The sequence below is a fragment of the Tursiops truncatus genome, chromosome 14 (assembly GCF_011762595.2).
Source record: "Tursiops truncatus isolate mTurTru1 chromosome 14, mTurTru1.mat.Y, whole genome shotgun sequence".
NCBI lineage: Eukaryota > Metazoa > Chordata > Mammalia > Artiodactyla > Delphinidae > Tursiops > Tursiops truncatus.
The window spans coordinates 68050949-68067824 of NC_047047.1; the positions used below are offsets into that span (position 1 = coordinate 68050949).

General features: G+C 47.3%; 1 protein-coding gene across 1 annotated transcript in view; it reads right to left on the reverse strand.

Moving 5' to 3' along the window:
• Nucleotides 1–16876, reverse strand: part of DPYSL5 (dihydropyrimidinase like 5) — an 89347-nt gene that overhangs the window by 14810 nt on the left and 57661 nt on the right. Inside the window, exons 3-8 of the mRNA XM_019943364.3 lie at nucleotides 10321–10479; nucleotides 8162–8341; nucleotides 7278–7346; nucleotides 5531–5575; nucleotides 3619–3694; nucleotides 2462–2618 (exon numbers count right to left, since the gene is read on the reverse strand). Coding sequence (XP_019798923.1) covers nucleotides 2462–2618; nucleotides 3619–3694; nucleotides 5531–5575; nucleotides 7278–7346; nucleotides 8162–8341; nucleotides 10321–10479 — 686 coding nt within the window. The remainder of the gene's footprint in view (nucleotides 1–2461; nucleotides 2619–3618; nucleotides 3695–5530; nucleotides 5576–7277; nucleotides 7347–8161; nucleotides 8342–10320; nucleotides 10480–16876) is intronic.

The window sequence follows — 16876 nt, forward strand, 5'->3', positions numbered from 1 at the left end:
GCAACTAAGGAGCCCATGAGCTGCAATGAAGGAGCCCGCCTGCTGCAACTAAGACCCAATGCAACCAAATAAATAAATAAATATTAAAAAATGGGATTCAAACTATTCTCATAATAGTTCACATGAAATTATAATTCTATTTAAATGAATAGAAGTTAGTTAAATAATTTAAATAGGGCTTCCCTGGTGGCGCAGTGGTTGAGAGTCCGCCAGCCGATGCAGGGGACACAGGCTCGTGTCCCGGTCTGGGAAGATCCCACATGCCGCGGAGCGGCTGGGCCTGTGAGCCATGGCTGCTGAGCCTGTGCGTCCGGAGCCTGTGCTCCGCAACGGGAGAGGCCACAACAGTGAGGCCTGCGTACCGCAAAAAATAAAATAAAATAAAATAAAAATAATAATAATTTAAATAAATTTGACAAAATAGGCTAGATATAAAAACTTGAATTATTCGATTAATAATACTTTTCTTCCCCTGCCTATTTAAATTTGTGTGGCTTTGGGCCCTGTAATTTGGGTGGGTTGGGAGTTTTACTACCTTTTTGTTCTTTCAGTAAATTTGCTTGTGGCAAGCAGAGGTATTTCAAAAGATTCTTTGATCTTGGAACTGAGCCCAAATTCTTATAGTGGGTTCTTGATACTTGTTTGTTTTTGCTGTGTTGATGATGATGAAAAGGAGGCCGGTTTTTCCCAACAACAAGCATTTTTAAAAGAAAGAGCTGATCTAGCATTTCTCCCTTTACTCTCTCAAATTGGTTAAATCTGTCAGAGCTGCCGCTGCTCAGAATCACAGCAAAACTATGGGACAGACTTTAATTACTGCCACTGTGCCACAGCATATCATGCCCCTCCAGGGGCCACCTTCACCCCGGGACCCTACTGCCTGCACTCCAGTTGTATTTGGAAAGCCCCACACTGCTCTTTCGGCTGTTAACGTAGCAGGATGTGGAGTGGAAATTTTCCAGTTGTTAGCCAACCAGGACTGAAAACTAAGGACGTGGTTGAGATAAAAGCCCCATTATCTAACGACAGCCACCTCCAACTAGGGCTGGTCACTTACCTCAACACTCCCCCCACCATCACCCTAACAGAGGTGTATCACCACCCCTAGGTCTTATAAAAGCAGAAGACAGGGAGGGCGACTGAAGTGTTGGCAGACTGGTGAGTCCTGCAGTCTCTCCCTTCTTCCTCTTTTCATGGGTTGAATGGTGCTTTCCTCTCCCCCAACTAGTCTCAAGAGGGGACATTTCAAGAGATTCACCTGTGGAGAACAGAGGTGGCAGCAGCGGGCACCTGCCTGAGCCTCTGGGTGAGGAGAGCCAGGGGTGGGGGCCAGCCTGCCCTCCCACTGTAGGGAGTGGCAAAGCGGTGTGAGCTTGCTCTGGGCCCCAGATACTGTAGAAGGTGGCCAGGCTTAAGTTGCTTGGCCAGATTCTTGTGCACAGGGAATTGCTAGTTCTGGAAGCCGGGAAGGTACGGGAAGGAGACGTCAAGCTGCACTCCATCTCCTGTGTCAGAGGATTGCGTGAGGGTGACTCAAGGGAGCCTGTATCTGGGCACATGCCCCATACAAGGAGGGCCCCAAAGGCCAGTCACTTTTAGCCAGAGAAGCAGCGACGATTAGTGCAGGAGTACAGATCGTGCTTGGGTATGGAATGGAATTCGCCACCCCTTTAATCCTAACCCCTATTAATTCTCTGAGCTGGGGGGTGGGGAGGGGAAGAGACTGACTTTTAAACTGAACTGGACTTCAATAAGCAAAAGAGAAGAAAAAGCAATGGCCTTTACCAGTATCAAAATGTCACTAGAGGCAAGAAAGAATTTGAAGCAAAACGAAACAAAATCTTTCCACGTTTGTGTCCCACCAAATTCAGACTATTCATTAAAGCATTTTATTTAGACCTGGATGGAATGGGGAAAAGCAGTGTTAGAAAAAGAAGAGCTGGGGAAAGGGAGGTCTGGAGGAAGATGTTACGGGGAAAGCGGGAGAAGGTGCAGAAGGAAAAGGGGAAGAGGAAAGAAAGGAGGGAGAAACACACGGAAGGAGGGAGGTACGTACAACGAGAGAAAACCACGTGGGACACCATGAGAAGAGGGAGAGGTGAAGAAAGACGAGAGATAGAAAGAGGCACAGATTTTCTAGGGTAAGTCAGAGACCACATCCTATAGTTCCCCAGTGGCCTCCAGTGTAAGGTGTCAATATCCTTTGAAATTCTGAATAGCCACTGTTCACAGTTTTATATACGCTCTTTACTCGTCACCTCAGAAGCTCTCATCCGAATCAAGTGGTGATAGGAGCTGCATGGAGAAGCTAACAAAAGCAAAAACCCTCCTCTGGACACGACGAAATTAAACTTAGGTCAGGTTCGGGGCCTCTACGATATCACCTCAAAGATCTACAAATTCCCGGAACGGCGCACGTTGTGAGATAATGCCGCGCCGTGGTCCTGCTGAAACACCTTACTTGGCCAGCAGGCTCATGAGGTAGGTTGAGGTGTTGGTGTCCAGTCTCAGGGGAGGCACCGTGACGTAGGCAGCTGCATGGGACCAGTCCTGGTGGTAGTAGTGTAAGCCCGTCAGTGTGGCGTGCGCGGTGGTGGTCTCGGCCAGCACGACCTTCCCTGAAAGAAGAGGGTTCAAACCATCACCAGGAGGCCAGTGAACCTGGGAGATCGTTGGTCTGAGCCTCTCACGAGGCAGGTGAAGGAGCTGAAGTCAGAGAGGAAGGGACTTGCCCGAGCTCAGCTGGGCATTTGAGGGCACAGCTGGGGTCAAGGTCAGACTGTTCTCTGTCCCCGTGCTGACTGCTGGCAAGAACAGAAGGGCAAGGGCGCCGAGGCGGGGCAGCACTCATCTGTTTCCTGAGCAGGCGGCTGCCGGGAGCAGCTTCAGGAGAAAACTGGGGGTGGCACCGTAGCAGGGGATAGAGGGCAGGGAGACGGAGGTGGGAGACTGGAACGACAGCGCAGGAGAGACGGCGAAGGGGGTCCCGCTGAAGAAGCAAGAGGCAGGATTTGGAGGGCAATGTGGTGGGAAGGCTGAAGGCCCTTGCTCCCAATTTATATCCTCAGGTTTGTGACCGTGACCTGTTTCTCCTGTTACTGGGCCCTCACTGGCACCCCGAGCCGTACAAAGCCTTCAGGTGCTGCCAGGTGCTCCGACAACACAGGTGCCCTGGGGCTGGTACACTGAGTTCCTGAAAGGGACGCTGGGCCCTCACAGTGTCGTTTCTCCAGGGACTTCCCAGGCATTTCCCCCCTGAAATGCCCGTTGGAACTGGTCCAGGATTTCATGTTGGTTACCAACGCAACCACTAGCAAAACCCAAGAGACTGAAAAAAATACCAGTTAATGAGTTGATTGAAAACTTGGAAAATTTTACCAGACCCAGGAGAGGTGACGGACACTTCTGTAAAGCTGTTATGCAAACAAATGTGCAGAGGGAAACACTGGTGCTAATGCCCTGAACCCAGGCCAGTGCAGGGTGCTTGTGAGGAAGGCAGCCAGAGAGGAAAGGGAAAGGCAGGCTCAGCGCCTGGCCCCAGGAGCCGGGCTGGGAAGTGCATGGAGCTGCTGGGCCCCACCACACATGGGCGCTGCTCAGCCCAGCCTACGGACTCACCTTGCATCTTAGCAGCTGCAATAACGTCACCGGCCGAGATGCTGGACACGTTGACCAGGTAGATGGGACAGTGAGTCTAAGGACGGGAAACACGGTGGGAAGGAGAGAGCATCAACCCCATAACCTAACAAGGACCAAGGTGACCGGACCAGCCCAGTCCTGGCCCCAGCGCCGCCCCCTGCATCGCTTAGCACTCCCCTCAGGGTGGCGGTCTTCTGCTGGGAATGCAGGGCTGGTGGCTGCAGGCTGGGGAGCCCCACGAAACAAGGAGGGGACAGGCAGCGCCCAGCACCAGAGCCCAGCAGGGGGACATCAGGGCAAGATGCCAAGTGCTGAACCTCACATTTTCTACCAGCCAACACCTAGACTATTTACAACTTGAAATGAGGGACTCTTCATTTCCTATTCATGAACGTGATGACCTAGAGACAGTTGTGTATTATATCCCATATCTAAAATGATGATGTCTGCCATCTGAGGGCTGCTTTATCAGTAGACAGAATGTACCCTGGAGAAGAAACAATACACAAGAGGTTCGGGGCTCACAGTCTGCACCAGACAGGACTGGTCTTGCAAATGGACACCTGGATTATAACACTGATTGGCTTTTCCTCTATCAAGCTGTGTGACCACGGTCCACGGCTTCACTTCTCTGGGCATGTGTTTGAACTAAGAAAACGAGGAGCTGCCCTTCTGTTATTCAGATCTTTCCTAATTCTGGGGTAAGTTTCCATCAGGAAGTAATTGATAGCGTAACTATTGTTACGACAGTAAAACAATGTCCTTGTCCAGCTCCTGGACTTACAAAGGGCTAAGGGGAAACTGTTTTCCCAAATGTTATTCTAATGCCTTCTTTGCCTGTCACATTAGGAGGATAGAGAATTTAGGGGCTGGCCTGGCATTTGATGTGCTTGGCACAAGTTTCCTGACTAATGCTGAGACCAACTGGACCTCCAACCTCTGTGTTCCCCTGGCGTTCCTAACACCACATCCTCAGCTCACAGCCTTCAGGGTAGCCTAGGTCTTTCTGGAGGAGAAGTTCTTAAGTGTTAGCGCCCATTAAGGATCATTAGCGGGCTTGTTAAAACACAGGTTGCTGGGCGTCACCCCCAGTTTCTGATTCAGTGGGTCTGAACAGGCCTGAGCATTTGCATTTCTGAGTTCCTATTTCTAACAAATGATGTTGATGCAGCTGGTCCAGAGACCACACTTAGAAAACTAGAGTTCAGATTATCTGAGCAAATAGAACACTTAATGATGGTTTAGGAGGAGAAAGGATCTTGGTACAGTGTTCTCCTGTTTTTAAAGTGCTTTTCCTTCCACGACTCCTTTGATCCTCACAACCGTCCTGTGAAGAGTGGGTGATATTATCATTCCAATTTTAGATAATAAAATAGTCTCTCGGAGTGGTTGATTGACTTGCGTGGGACTGGAAGCTTGTCTTTGGTCAAGGCCCCAAGGTGTGTGCTCATTCCCACCACCACACTGCATCAGCGCCCCCTTACCCTGAACCATACCAAGGAAAAATCATGAATGGCCCAGAGGCGGAGGTTCGAATCATGATTCTCTAAGCAAACGTCTCTCTGCTCCTCTACAAGGAACAGATTCCAGCTGCCATGAGGCTCTGTGGTCCCCACCTTGCCCTGCCTCTGCTGGGAGGCATTTCCATTTGAGCAATGAACCAGGTCTCAGCAAGATCAGCAGGGTAGAATGGAGAGCCGGTGGCAGGGAGGACACCTGCCAGGTCTGTGGGAATAGCAACGGTGTTGTTCATTCAGCAAACGGTGTTCATTGGCGGTCCTGGGAGCCAGGCATGGGGCTGGCACCCAGAGCAGGATGGGACTCTACTGTACAGGCTGGGTTCTGACCCCAGAGTTGAGAATGGGCTGAGGGTGAGCTGGGGTCTACTTACTCTGTTTGCAATGGTGATAACTCGGTGAGTGGCTTCTGCCTCCACCTGTTAGAAACAGAGGACAGGAAGAAAACAAGCTTCACCATCTCCCTAAGCAAGCTTACATCTCCCTGACACCCCACCTCGTACGCAGAAAGTGCTGGAATGTCTGACTCAGAGCTGGAGGGACAAACAGCACCCACAGGGGCTGGCTCGGGGGGAAACCCTGGGCAGGGGCACCAAGCTCCAACCACCTCTGCTCACACTGAGAGAACCCCGGGACTTAGGGCTCTAGGCACGTCTTTGCTGGATGCTACTCAGGGCTTAATTAAAAGACGACAAAACAAGAACAAACGAAAACCTGCAGTCACATCTCTCCCTGGTTTCTGGTGCATTCTCTCCACAGCCATCTCAGAACTGTAGCAAAGGAATAACACTGATTGATTTCAAGCTGAAGATTGGCCTGGATCGGGATTTCTGAACCTCGGCACTAGCGGCATTTGGGGTGAGATAATCCTTTGTGGAAGGGGCTGAACAGACACTGCAGGCTCTTTGGCAGCACCCTTCACCTCGACCTAGTAGATGCCAGTAACATCCTCCCCCAGGTTGGGATAACCCAAAATATCTCTGGACATTGCCAAATGTCCCTGGGGAGCAAAACCTCCTTAGATGTCCCCTTTAATCAGTAGATGGTGAAGGTGGTATTCTTGCTATTACTGCCACCACGGTCAGCACCGCTCTCTTCCCCTCATAGAACTCCACAAAGCCCAGTCCTGTGCGCATCCCCCCACCCCTCTTCTCCCAGGCACTCTGAGTGCCTTGTTGAAGCTGGTGTGTCTTTCTCTATCAACTCTGAGGTGCCCAAACAGGAGCTATATTCAAGCGCTCTCGCAGACAGAGACAAACCCACGGCAGGAGTAAGGTGGGACCCCCGCCCACACCAGGCTGACCCACTGTAGGCTGACTTGGTTCCTGTCTGATGACAGAACCATCACATCCTGTCTCCAGCTCCTCGTCCCCCAAGGCCTCCCCATCAGTCCCTCATGGACATCCAACCACCACTCTGCATTTAAGGCTTTGAAGAAATGGAAAATAGCTCTCCCCTCACCACTAGTAAGGCATGTCCGAACAGGGTCATAGGGCAAGAACACGTTATTTATCTAATGTGATCCTCCAAAGCCGAATTCTTCAGCAAGGGGGACCTGGGGGCATTTGTGTCGACACCCTGCAAAACCGTGCAAGGATAAAACCAGAGGGCAGAGGGAGAGCAGGGCTTAGTCACCATCTCAGCAACGAATAGGAAGAGGGGGTAAGAGCACAGACACGCACGAGCCTCTCGTTTCTGGTGGGAAGGGTCCAAAGTTTTCCACAGATGCTCAAAGGGATCTCAGCCCCAAAATGGCAACTCACTGGCTTATAGTTTGGAATTTCTTCTAACATCTAAAGGCCCTTTCAGTCTGTCTTTTCTCTCCCGATTCAATTTTGGCCAAAGCAACCCCTGGCATGTTCACATGGCCTCCCTCAGACCCTTGAAATCAGCCCCCAGTGAGGTGGGTCTGTTTCCCCAAAGTTGTCTTCCCCAAGGAAGCTGAAGGGCAGGTCGGCCGTAGCATGGAGGAAGTTGTTCCCTGGGAAGCTTCCAGATAGGAATTTCACCCATGAAGAAAGCAATACCATGCAACTCGTATTTACCGATGACTCTTCTATCCTAAAAGTTCTGTGAATCTATAGGAAAGATGATGACAAAGAACACGGATATCTTCCTCACCTCCTCTGGACGACTGATCTCAATTCCTTCTGGGCCTGTGATACCCAAATCTAGCGCCTCCTTTGCACCCTGAATCAGAGCAAAAGAAAGAAAATTGAGAGAATCATAGAGATACAGAAAAATACTGAACCCAAGGGACAGTAAAATATTTTCAGCACAGCCCATTCCAATAGGTTTGCTGCTTTTCTCACTTCTGTAATACCCATCTTAGAACGAGGGCAGGATTAGGACAGGGACCCCCTGAGTCTCACTTCATAATGATTGAAAATATCTTTTCCTCTTAAAAATACAGTTCAGTCACCAGCCAACAGGCCTGGGACACTAAAGACAAACACTGTTTATTGATCTGCAAATCAGAACTTCCTCACTGGAAATCTAGTTAAACCTCCAGCTTCCACAGATGTCTAGATTAACCTTTACCCCAAGTATCCTACTTAAGACCCAGTAGTACAAAGGGGCCTGTCTGTCTTGGTACCAGTGAGAAGATCTCTATAATACCTCAGGTCCGCTGAGGAGGTACAGGAAAGTGGAATGTTGACCCTTATTTATTCTGTACGTCACATCTCATTAAAAATATTTCTTAGAGGTGCTCCAAATTCCTCTGTGATAATGGAATTTAAGTATCATATTTGAATGAAGACATCGCCATCCAAGACTTAGAAACCCTTTTGGACTAGACAGAGAGATTTGGTTTTTACAGACACTAGAAGAGTTTGGATTTTCGGACAGAGATCTGTCATCTGGGCTGTTAACATCTCACACTTTCTTTTATCATTTGTTTTATCTGAACCCTGTAGGGAGGGTCATGGGTGGTCAGGAATCCCCCAGAGAACTGTCTCTATCGGTGCTCCCCCAACTTCCCCCAACATTCTCTACTGCCTTGCCTCGGCCACGAGCTCCCCATTTTCAGCATGGACCCGGGCGATCGCCCCAATATCCTTGCAAGCGTGCAACACTTGGTACAGTTCGCTGTCCCGAAGCATATACAAGTCCTTGTAGGTCATGAACATCTGGAACGAGTTGACACCCTTCTCCCTCACCAGGGTCTCCATTTCTGCTTTCACCTGGAGAGCAGAATGCAAAGGCAATGCCACGTGAGTACAGAGGGCCAAGAGGCTGACTGGCAGACGCTGGCCCAGCGCGGAGGAGAGGTGGCTCTGTCGCCACATGACCACCCGCAACCTTGCAGTATCTCACTCTCCTCTCACTCCACAGGCTGCTGTGAGGTCACGTGAGCAAATGGATGCGGAAGTGTTTTGAAAACTGTCCAGCGTGACACAAATATAGAAACGAGATCTGGGCATGTTTCTCCTATCACATAAGCTTGTCCTGTGTTTCTGCCTCCAAATCAGCCTTATTGGTAAATGCACTAATGACTTTTACACCAGTGGCCAGTTCCCTCCGCCCCCATAACAGAAGGGGTGTACAGAGAAGGCGTACTAATGCTAAAAATCCAGAGACCTGGGGAAAATCTAACTTAGGGACAAAGCCAAACATGAAGCAAAGCTATGTGAATAAGGAGGTTCATCCCAACATTATTTATACTAGGAAATAATGGAAGAAACATCGGTCCAACAATAGGAAAATAAATTGTGATTCATCTACTTGACAGAACATTAAGTGGCCACGGCATTGATGGTCATGAAGACCAGGCAGCCAGGTGGAAAATGCTCACACTTAAGAGAAAGAGTTACTATGAAAAAAGACCAGAAGGAAATAAGCTAAAATAACAATAGTGATTGTGTTGGGGTGACTGAATCATGTGCTTCCTTTCTTTTCTATTTTTAAAATCTGTAATTAGAAAAAAAAATTGGTTATTATAAAAAAGAATTAAAAATTCTAGATGCATGAAAATCCCCACAACCTTTGGGGACTTAGGGATAGCTGACTTGGCCTCAGTGTTGCTGGGAATCTGAGCAGACCCTCTCTATTCCAGGCCACTGGAGGCTCAGGGTAGGGGTCGCCCATCCAGGAGGGTGTCCGAAGTGGACAACACTTCCATCTGAGATAAAGGATGGCTAACATTCAGTGTGGTCTGTACCTTTTAGCCGGTACCAGGAGGGGGATCTTCATGTGTGGGTTTGGGGGGTTCCATGGTCTTTCATAAGCACCAGTTTGGATATAATGGAAGAGACTGTAAGCCCCATGCTCAAGGCTTGTGCCTGAGGGCAGAAGTACAGCCAGGCTTGTAAGTCACTGTCTCGGAAGGGAGCCAGGCCCTTTAGATCAGGATCCACAGCTGGAGAACTTGGCAAAATCGCTTAATGCTTATTTATGGTTAAGATTCCGGGGCACCCACTCAAGTACTGAGTGGCACATGGTGATTAATGAGCACTTGATGAAAGAATGAATATCCAGGTCGCTTCCCTGGGGTAAGAAGCAGTAAAACTCCAGAAGTGAAGCAAAATCTAAATGCCTGTGTATCTGTATTCAGGAAGAACGAGGAAGAGGGAATCGGGGAGCAGGGACTAGACTCTGGCCCTGGGGCCTGGGCAACAGGAGGCCAGGAAAGCCAGGGGCACAGAGGCTGAGCTGAGAAAGGGCCCAGTGGGAGTCACACACCAGGAGCAAACTCAGGGTGCCCAGAGCAGGAGCTGGGGCCCAGCAGGAAAAAAGCACCCCAATCCGTTCTTACCAGGTGGCACTGAGCCAGGACGGGACCCTCCGTTCTGAGACCTCAGTGCTGTCACTCCAAGCACAAAATGATGTGACCCTCAGGGCTGACCCTTACTGAGCTTGCTCCTCAGCTGCAACCCCTTAGGGGCTGCTACATAAGTGACACCTTAGGTAGAGCGTCAGGACATGCTGAGCGCCTTGTGGTCAGAGCGCTGGAAAACTGCTCTTTAAATTAAGCAAAACAGGCCTCCCCCCGTATAGAATCATAAGTGTTTTTTCTTTTGGCATTTGGAGGAGTTAGGATGGAGGTGGGAGGGGTGTTCCACACCGCAGGACAGCATCACCCCCCCCGCTGGCTCTCACCAGATGGCCCCTCTGCCAAAAAGAGCACTGGTTCTTCTTTTGGGGTTCCACCCAGTGCTGTTACCTTGGGTGCCCACCAGGGGATCCCCACATGGAGGGCGTAGTCACAGCAGACCTTGGGGTCAGCCAGACCCCGGCACTTCTCGTAGGCATCCACAAGGGAGGTCTCCTTGTCAGGCAGGACATGGCCGATGATCATGGTGGTACCTCCAACTAGTGCTGCCTGAGGGAGACGGGAAAAGCAATCTCGTCACATCTCTACCCGCACCCAAGTCGTTGACGTGGGGACACTGGGTCCTCAGGTGGACCTTCAGGACAGCCACAGACTCTCCCACACAAGAGGCTGGGAGGCCCAAGTGCAGCAATGTTTGGGAAAATGTAAGGAGCTGTCAACACAGGAGCCAGGGTGTAATCTTCATCATTACTGTGGACCCAGCACACAAACCTGCTTCTTCCTCATCTTGGGTTGCAGCTCAGCACTTGGGAAAAACGACTTAGTGTGTTACCAGTGCCTATATTTCCAAATGGGAAGATTCCCCCCAGACAATTTCTGACCAACTTGAATATATAGGTGATGTAATCAAATGTCTACCATAATGTAATATAAGTCTGTTTATAATATTATTTTAGTTACACATATATATGTAAACCATAGTAAAATGTTAATTTGACTATATTATTTTGTTTTATTCACTCACATTTCATGAAACAATTCTATTCAAAGTTTTTATAGGCATCTTCACATCAGGGTCTTTGTCTTCAGTTTTTCCAAGAACATTAACTTCATTTCCATCTGTCTTGTTTGAGATAGAGCATTTTAGGTCCCCGTACGATCTGTCAGTGAAAAAATGATCCTATCCACAATCTCCACGAGATACCACTTAAAAAGAAATCTTTAAAAGGTCTCATTTGCAATCACAAACAATGCTCCCAGGAATAATTACTAAATCTGTATTAAAGGTCTGCCCCCACGTACTTTTTTAAAAACCAGTTTGGTCGGGTGACCTCCATGAGCTTCCTAACTAGCATTGCCCAAAGGCTATTCCAGGCTAACGGGTTGTTCTCCAAAAAAACTTTATTAAAATAAAAATTGAGACAGGCCCCATAATATGTGAAACTTTATGAGGGCTTTAGTATAGGTGACTCTCTTTTCCTGAGGAATTAAAATTTGGACAAAACCTACGCTTTTATTTGGATCCCTACAGTGACTGGAATCAGCTCCAAGTTCAAGTCCCTGCTATGCCACCTCCCAGTTGGATAACCTCAGCCGGGTTACTTGACCTCTGTGATGCAAGAGGTCAAGTATGTTTTTTCTCTTTTTTTCTTTTTGCTTTAAAATTTTTTCATTTATTTATTTTTTAAATATTCTGTTACAGAGTCTTTACCTATACCACGGGACCAGCTTCCTTGCTGGAGAGCTGTGAAAGTCAAGAGAATCATCACTTTGTAAAGTTTTGTCCTAATATGTGTGTTTCATTATTCAGAGTTTAGTTGTTTATCTCTGTTTTCTGTATGGGAGGAAAACAGCACAATGAAACTGTCTTGATGATTTCATGCTTCTCTATTCGGTTAAATCATTGATGACGAATCAGAAATATTGCTGGAGAATAAGGGACTGAAAAAAAAATTAACTCAGCGGCCAAGCAACAATTACAATGAACGCTCTTGCAACACTGATTTTCCACGCTGACCCTGGCTGGGCGGGTGAGACTAGTGCCCTTGTCCTGGGAAACGCAGGGGCCTGACTTCTTGCATAGCTTAAAGCAACCAACAGAGGGTGCTAGTTCTGAGGCTCACACGCAGGAATTGTGATGTGGGAGATGGAGAGAAGGGGAAGAGCAGCAGATTGTAGCTTTACTAGCTGGCTTCTATTTCTGATTTTGCTGGATCGTGCCAGAATGATTCACCCTCGTAGCAGGTGGTTGTACTCTATTTTGTCCTGAAATGCATTTCTTGCTTTTATGTGTGGACACGGGGGTGTCTGGTATATTGGGATGTTACACACTAAATTGTCTTACTTCTGTGGTTCTAGATTGTTTTCCTTTGCACTCCCTCATCTGTCTGTAGACTTGCATAGAAGAAAAAGGGAATATGGAGACAGCACGGTGGAATAAGAGAGCCAAGACCGTTCTTAGCATCTGTGGGCTTCTGAGAGTAGAAAAGGAGGTCTACCTGCTGAATCTCTAGTTAAAAGTTACAGGTCACGCTAACAAACTGTTCCACAGAGTATACTCTGTTCCCCTACTCTAACAGAGATATGTTCATAATGACTCAGAAGGCCAGGCTTGAGTTCAGAATTCTCAGAATGCTTGCAGTTCTGAGCTACACTCTAGAGGATGTTGGCCTTCAGCCTCTGCGTCTGCCTCTAGCCCATACTCTCCAACTCCGGTTATGTGTCCTGCAGCCCCTGGATCTAAGCTCTGCTCACTCCTGCAAGATGCCACCCTGGGGCTAGGCGTGCACAGAGTGGTGGTCTGGCCCCCAGAAGGGCAGATTCAGGCTAATGTAGGCCTGGCAGCGCTCAGGCCCTTTGTCAGGGGATTCCAGGGCCCCAGAGTGTGGTCCAGGATTGGGACAGTGGGCTCTGGGCAGACGTGGGGGAGTTGCCTGTAGTCCAGAGCCCATGGCAGAGACTCCTCTTGCCTGGGTCCAAGCATAGTAACTGAGAAGCTCTGGACGGAGTCAGAAGCATCCGGCAGAGGTCCTGACTTTCCCAATTGCTGGTTGTAATCCTGTGTGCCTGCTCTGCTCTGCACCTCACCGCTGGGGGCCCACAGCAGCTCAGGTGGCAGTGGTTGTGAGAACCTCAAGCTGGGAAGGGGCATACAAATATCTGGAAAAATCATTACTGCTGTTACCCCAGGCCTCAAAGCAAAAGTGTAATGGGATCAGTAAACACTTTCCCAGCTGCGGGTTCGGGATCCCAGACCAGACGCCGGATGCACTAGTGCTGCTTTCCTCCCAGGCGAGATGCACACAGAGCTGGCTTCTAAAATATGCACAGTTCCCACCCACGGGATGAATGCTGACAAGCTCAGTCCTCGCAGGAATGTGATAGCACAGATGTGACAGACCTTTTTACTGTCATTCCACACAAAACAGCCTTGTACAAATCAACAGCAGAGCGTGATGCAATCCTGTTCCGGAGGCTTTCAAAAGGATTATATTTACGATAATCAAAAGGAAAGGTGACTGTGTGGCTGCTGGATGTTCGTAACTGTCTTTATGCAAGAAAAGTGAAGCTGTGAAAGATCTTAAGAATCCATAGAAATGATGTTCATGGAGGCTAAGCCTTCACATGGAACAAGGGTGATGCTATAACGAGTGAGAAAGACAGAATTCAATAAGTGTACCCAAGATACTTAGAAGTATGTTTAAACACACACACACCCACACAAAGAAAAAAAAAATAGAAGGAAATATACCAAAACATTAACAATGACTGTTTGTGGATGATGGGATTCTGAGTAATTTATTTTTTCTAATTTTCTGAAATTTATTTCATAGAATATATTACTTTCGTAATACTGTATACATAAAAAAATTAATTCGGAGGAAACTAAAACTACTTAAAATTTAGTTAACCATGTTTATGTATTTAAAATACTTTCTTTTAAAGTTATGTAGGAAACATTTCAACCATACAGTAAAAGTACAGAACATAATACAACACATACCCATGAACCCACTACTCAAATTGAACAGATGTTAGGTTTTTACTGTATTTACCTTACATGCTTTTTAATTTAAAAAATGAAAGAAAATGTTTCCAATACAACTGGAGCCCTCCATCCTATTCCCGTCCCTTAACCCTGAGGTTGATGTAAATTTCTCCCATCCATGTTTTTATGCTTTTACTATATTTGTTTTGCAAATCTGAAAAATGTACACAAGTGGTATTATGCTGTCCATGTCCTTTTGCAACTTGCTTTTTTTATTTGACAGAATTAAGATTCATTTATGGAGACAGACGCGACCATGGAACAGCTAACACACTAGGGCCTACTGGAGCCTGGTGGCTGACTGAAGTGGCCATTTATCAACCCAGGCCCTTATTTTTTGACATAAACTTCTGTCCCGCCAAGCATTCCCCACTGTGTATGTGGCATTCATTTCTATTGTAAATGTGAGACTTCACATCTCTCACTGTTAAGTTAATATGGACTTTAGGACCATTTGTTTAACCAACAGACGCAGCAGCATCATACACATTTGGCAGGATATGAAACATAATTTTACTATGTCAAAGGGTCACCATTATTTTGTTTTTGATATTTATGACATACCGCTGGGTAAATCTGGGTTTATTTGATGCCCAGTCATGTCACATCCACTTGTTCCCTAAGAAAAACCAGTATTCTTTTTTTTTAACATCTTTATTGGCGTATAATTGCTTTACAATGGTATGTTAGTTTCTGCTGTATAATAAAGTGAATCAGCTATATGTATACATATACCCTCATATCCCTTCCCTCTTGCGTCTCCCTCCCACCCTATCTCACCCCTCTAGGGGGACACAAAGCACCGAGCTGATCTCCCTATGCTATGCAGATGCTTCCCACTAGCTATCTAGTTTACATTTAAAACCAATATTCTTAATGGTAATCCATTTTATGTCACAGTTTCCAGGCATACGCTTGGCAGGAACTTGTACTGAACTCAACCTAAACCTGTTATTATAAATGTCATCTTTATGCTTCAGAAGTTATCAGACCACTGTGGGCACATGGGGGTCTCCGTATTGACCAGGGACCTGCTCAGCAAGTTGGAAAGAAATTTCAGATATAATTTATTTGCTGACATCACAGCGTTGGAAAGAACAGTGCATTGGCCCTTCCTGGTTTTGTCAGGACAAAGATCTTTGGAGAGTCATTCTTCACCATCTTCTACGTTGCTGCGGCTCTAATCACGTTTTGCTGAGTCCTCAGTAGCTATGTTTTTTTCTCTAACCCTCCACCCTGCTCCCCAAAGGGAAAGGCTTGGTTCTCTGGCTCCAAGGCCAAGAACCAATAGATCAAGGCACAAACTTTGTACCCTGTTGCTGAGAAGGCACTTGGGCCAGAGCTTATCTGTGGGGTTTTTCATTAGGGGTGGCGTAGGGACTTCCTGTGAACATATTTTCACACTAGTGCTCAGAAAATGGGTGTGTCTGGGGGGAGGTGATTGGAATCATAATAGCAGGGTCTGGAGTATCTAGATGTATAGATTAAGGGCAACTCAATCTTCACAGAGGGAACAATCCTACACTGAGAATCAAATAACCAGTATTTGGATGTGCTTTGTAAACTAAGTCCAATGCAAATGTTTCGACATTTCTTAATGCAGTTGAGAAAGCCATCACTTGTTCAGAGGGATCTGCTTCTCTTGGAATTGCTGAACCACTTCCTTTTCTTTTCACATTGAATGTATCTTCCATCTTTTATTCATACTCGCTCAAAGTAGAAGAGAAAAAAAAAATAACCAGATCAGTGGTTTCTCTCTTGCTCTGAATAACTTCCTTGCCCTTCAGGGATATTGTTGGCTGCTCTCTGGCCCTCAGGAAAGCCAGCTCTTAAGCAGCACCACTCCTTGGGATGTGAGAGACTCCCCAGAGAAGGGCCTGAGCATTTCGTCAAGTGAGATGATGTATGTATGGTACCTAGAACCATGCCTGGCACTCAGTAAACACCTTTCTCATCCTGAAACATACGCCCACCAGCCAACACCAGCTCCGTGGGTATGTGGCTTGGGCAGTCCCACAGTGCCCTGTGTTCTGACTGGCTCTGTCCTGGTTTAATCTCTGCTGTCATCTTGAAATTCTTAATAGTATTTAAACAAGGAGTCCATTTTTATCAGCTACATTGACCTGATCTAGGGAGATCACGCTCTTAACAGGCTTACGCTGGCTTCAATGCCAATTCATCCAGCTCGCACTGGGGGCTCAGGACCCTGAGCCTTTCTCCGATAATTCCCTTCAAGGCCGCTGGAATGCTGACCACTGCTCCAACCTCTTTTAGAGTCTCCCCAACACCTTTTATCAGATGCCCCTTTTCTCTGAAAAACAAACGAAACAACACAAACCCTCCCTGCAACCAGCTTTTCTCCAGGACACCAAGTGACACATGATTGTTCCTTGGGACCACCCACTGTCCCTCTGGCTACATACAGCTCCCAAGCCTTTTCTTGACCTGTTGAGCTCATTCTTCAGCTGACTGGTTTTTCTCTAAATTGCACATTTATAATTAACTGCACTTCTCAATTTCCTTTTACTTTTCACTCCTACCTTCTGGGTCCCAGCCTCTATTACTTCATCTAGGGCATGGTCCCACTTCTGACCTTGCAATGCTCTCACTGTTAAGCATCACCATATCGAAAACTCACCCTTCATTCTTTGAATTTTCAGCAGAGGAGACAGGCAACATTCAATCTGCAATATACCTTAGCAAAAGGACATTTTCCCACACTTAACCTGCTTGCCATTAAAAAAAAATTTATTTACTTTATTTATTTATTTTTGGCTGCGTTGGGTCTTCGTTGCTGCGCGCGGGCTTTCTCTAGTTGCGGCGAGCGGGGGTTACTCTTCATTGCGGTGTGCGGGCTTCCCACTGCGGTGGCTTCTCTTGTTGCACATCACGGGCTTT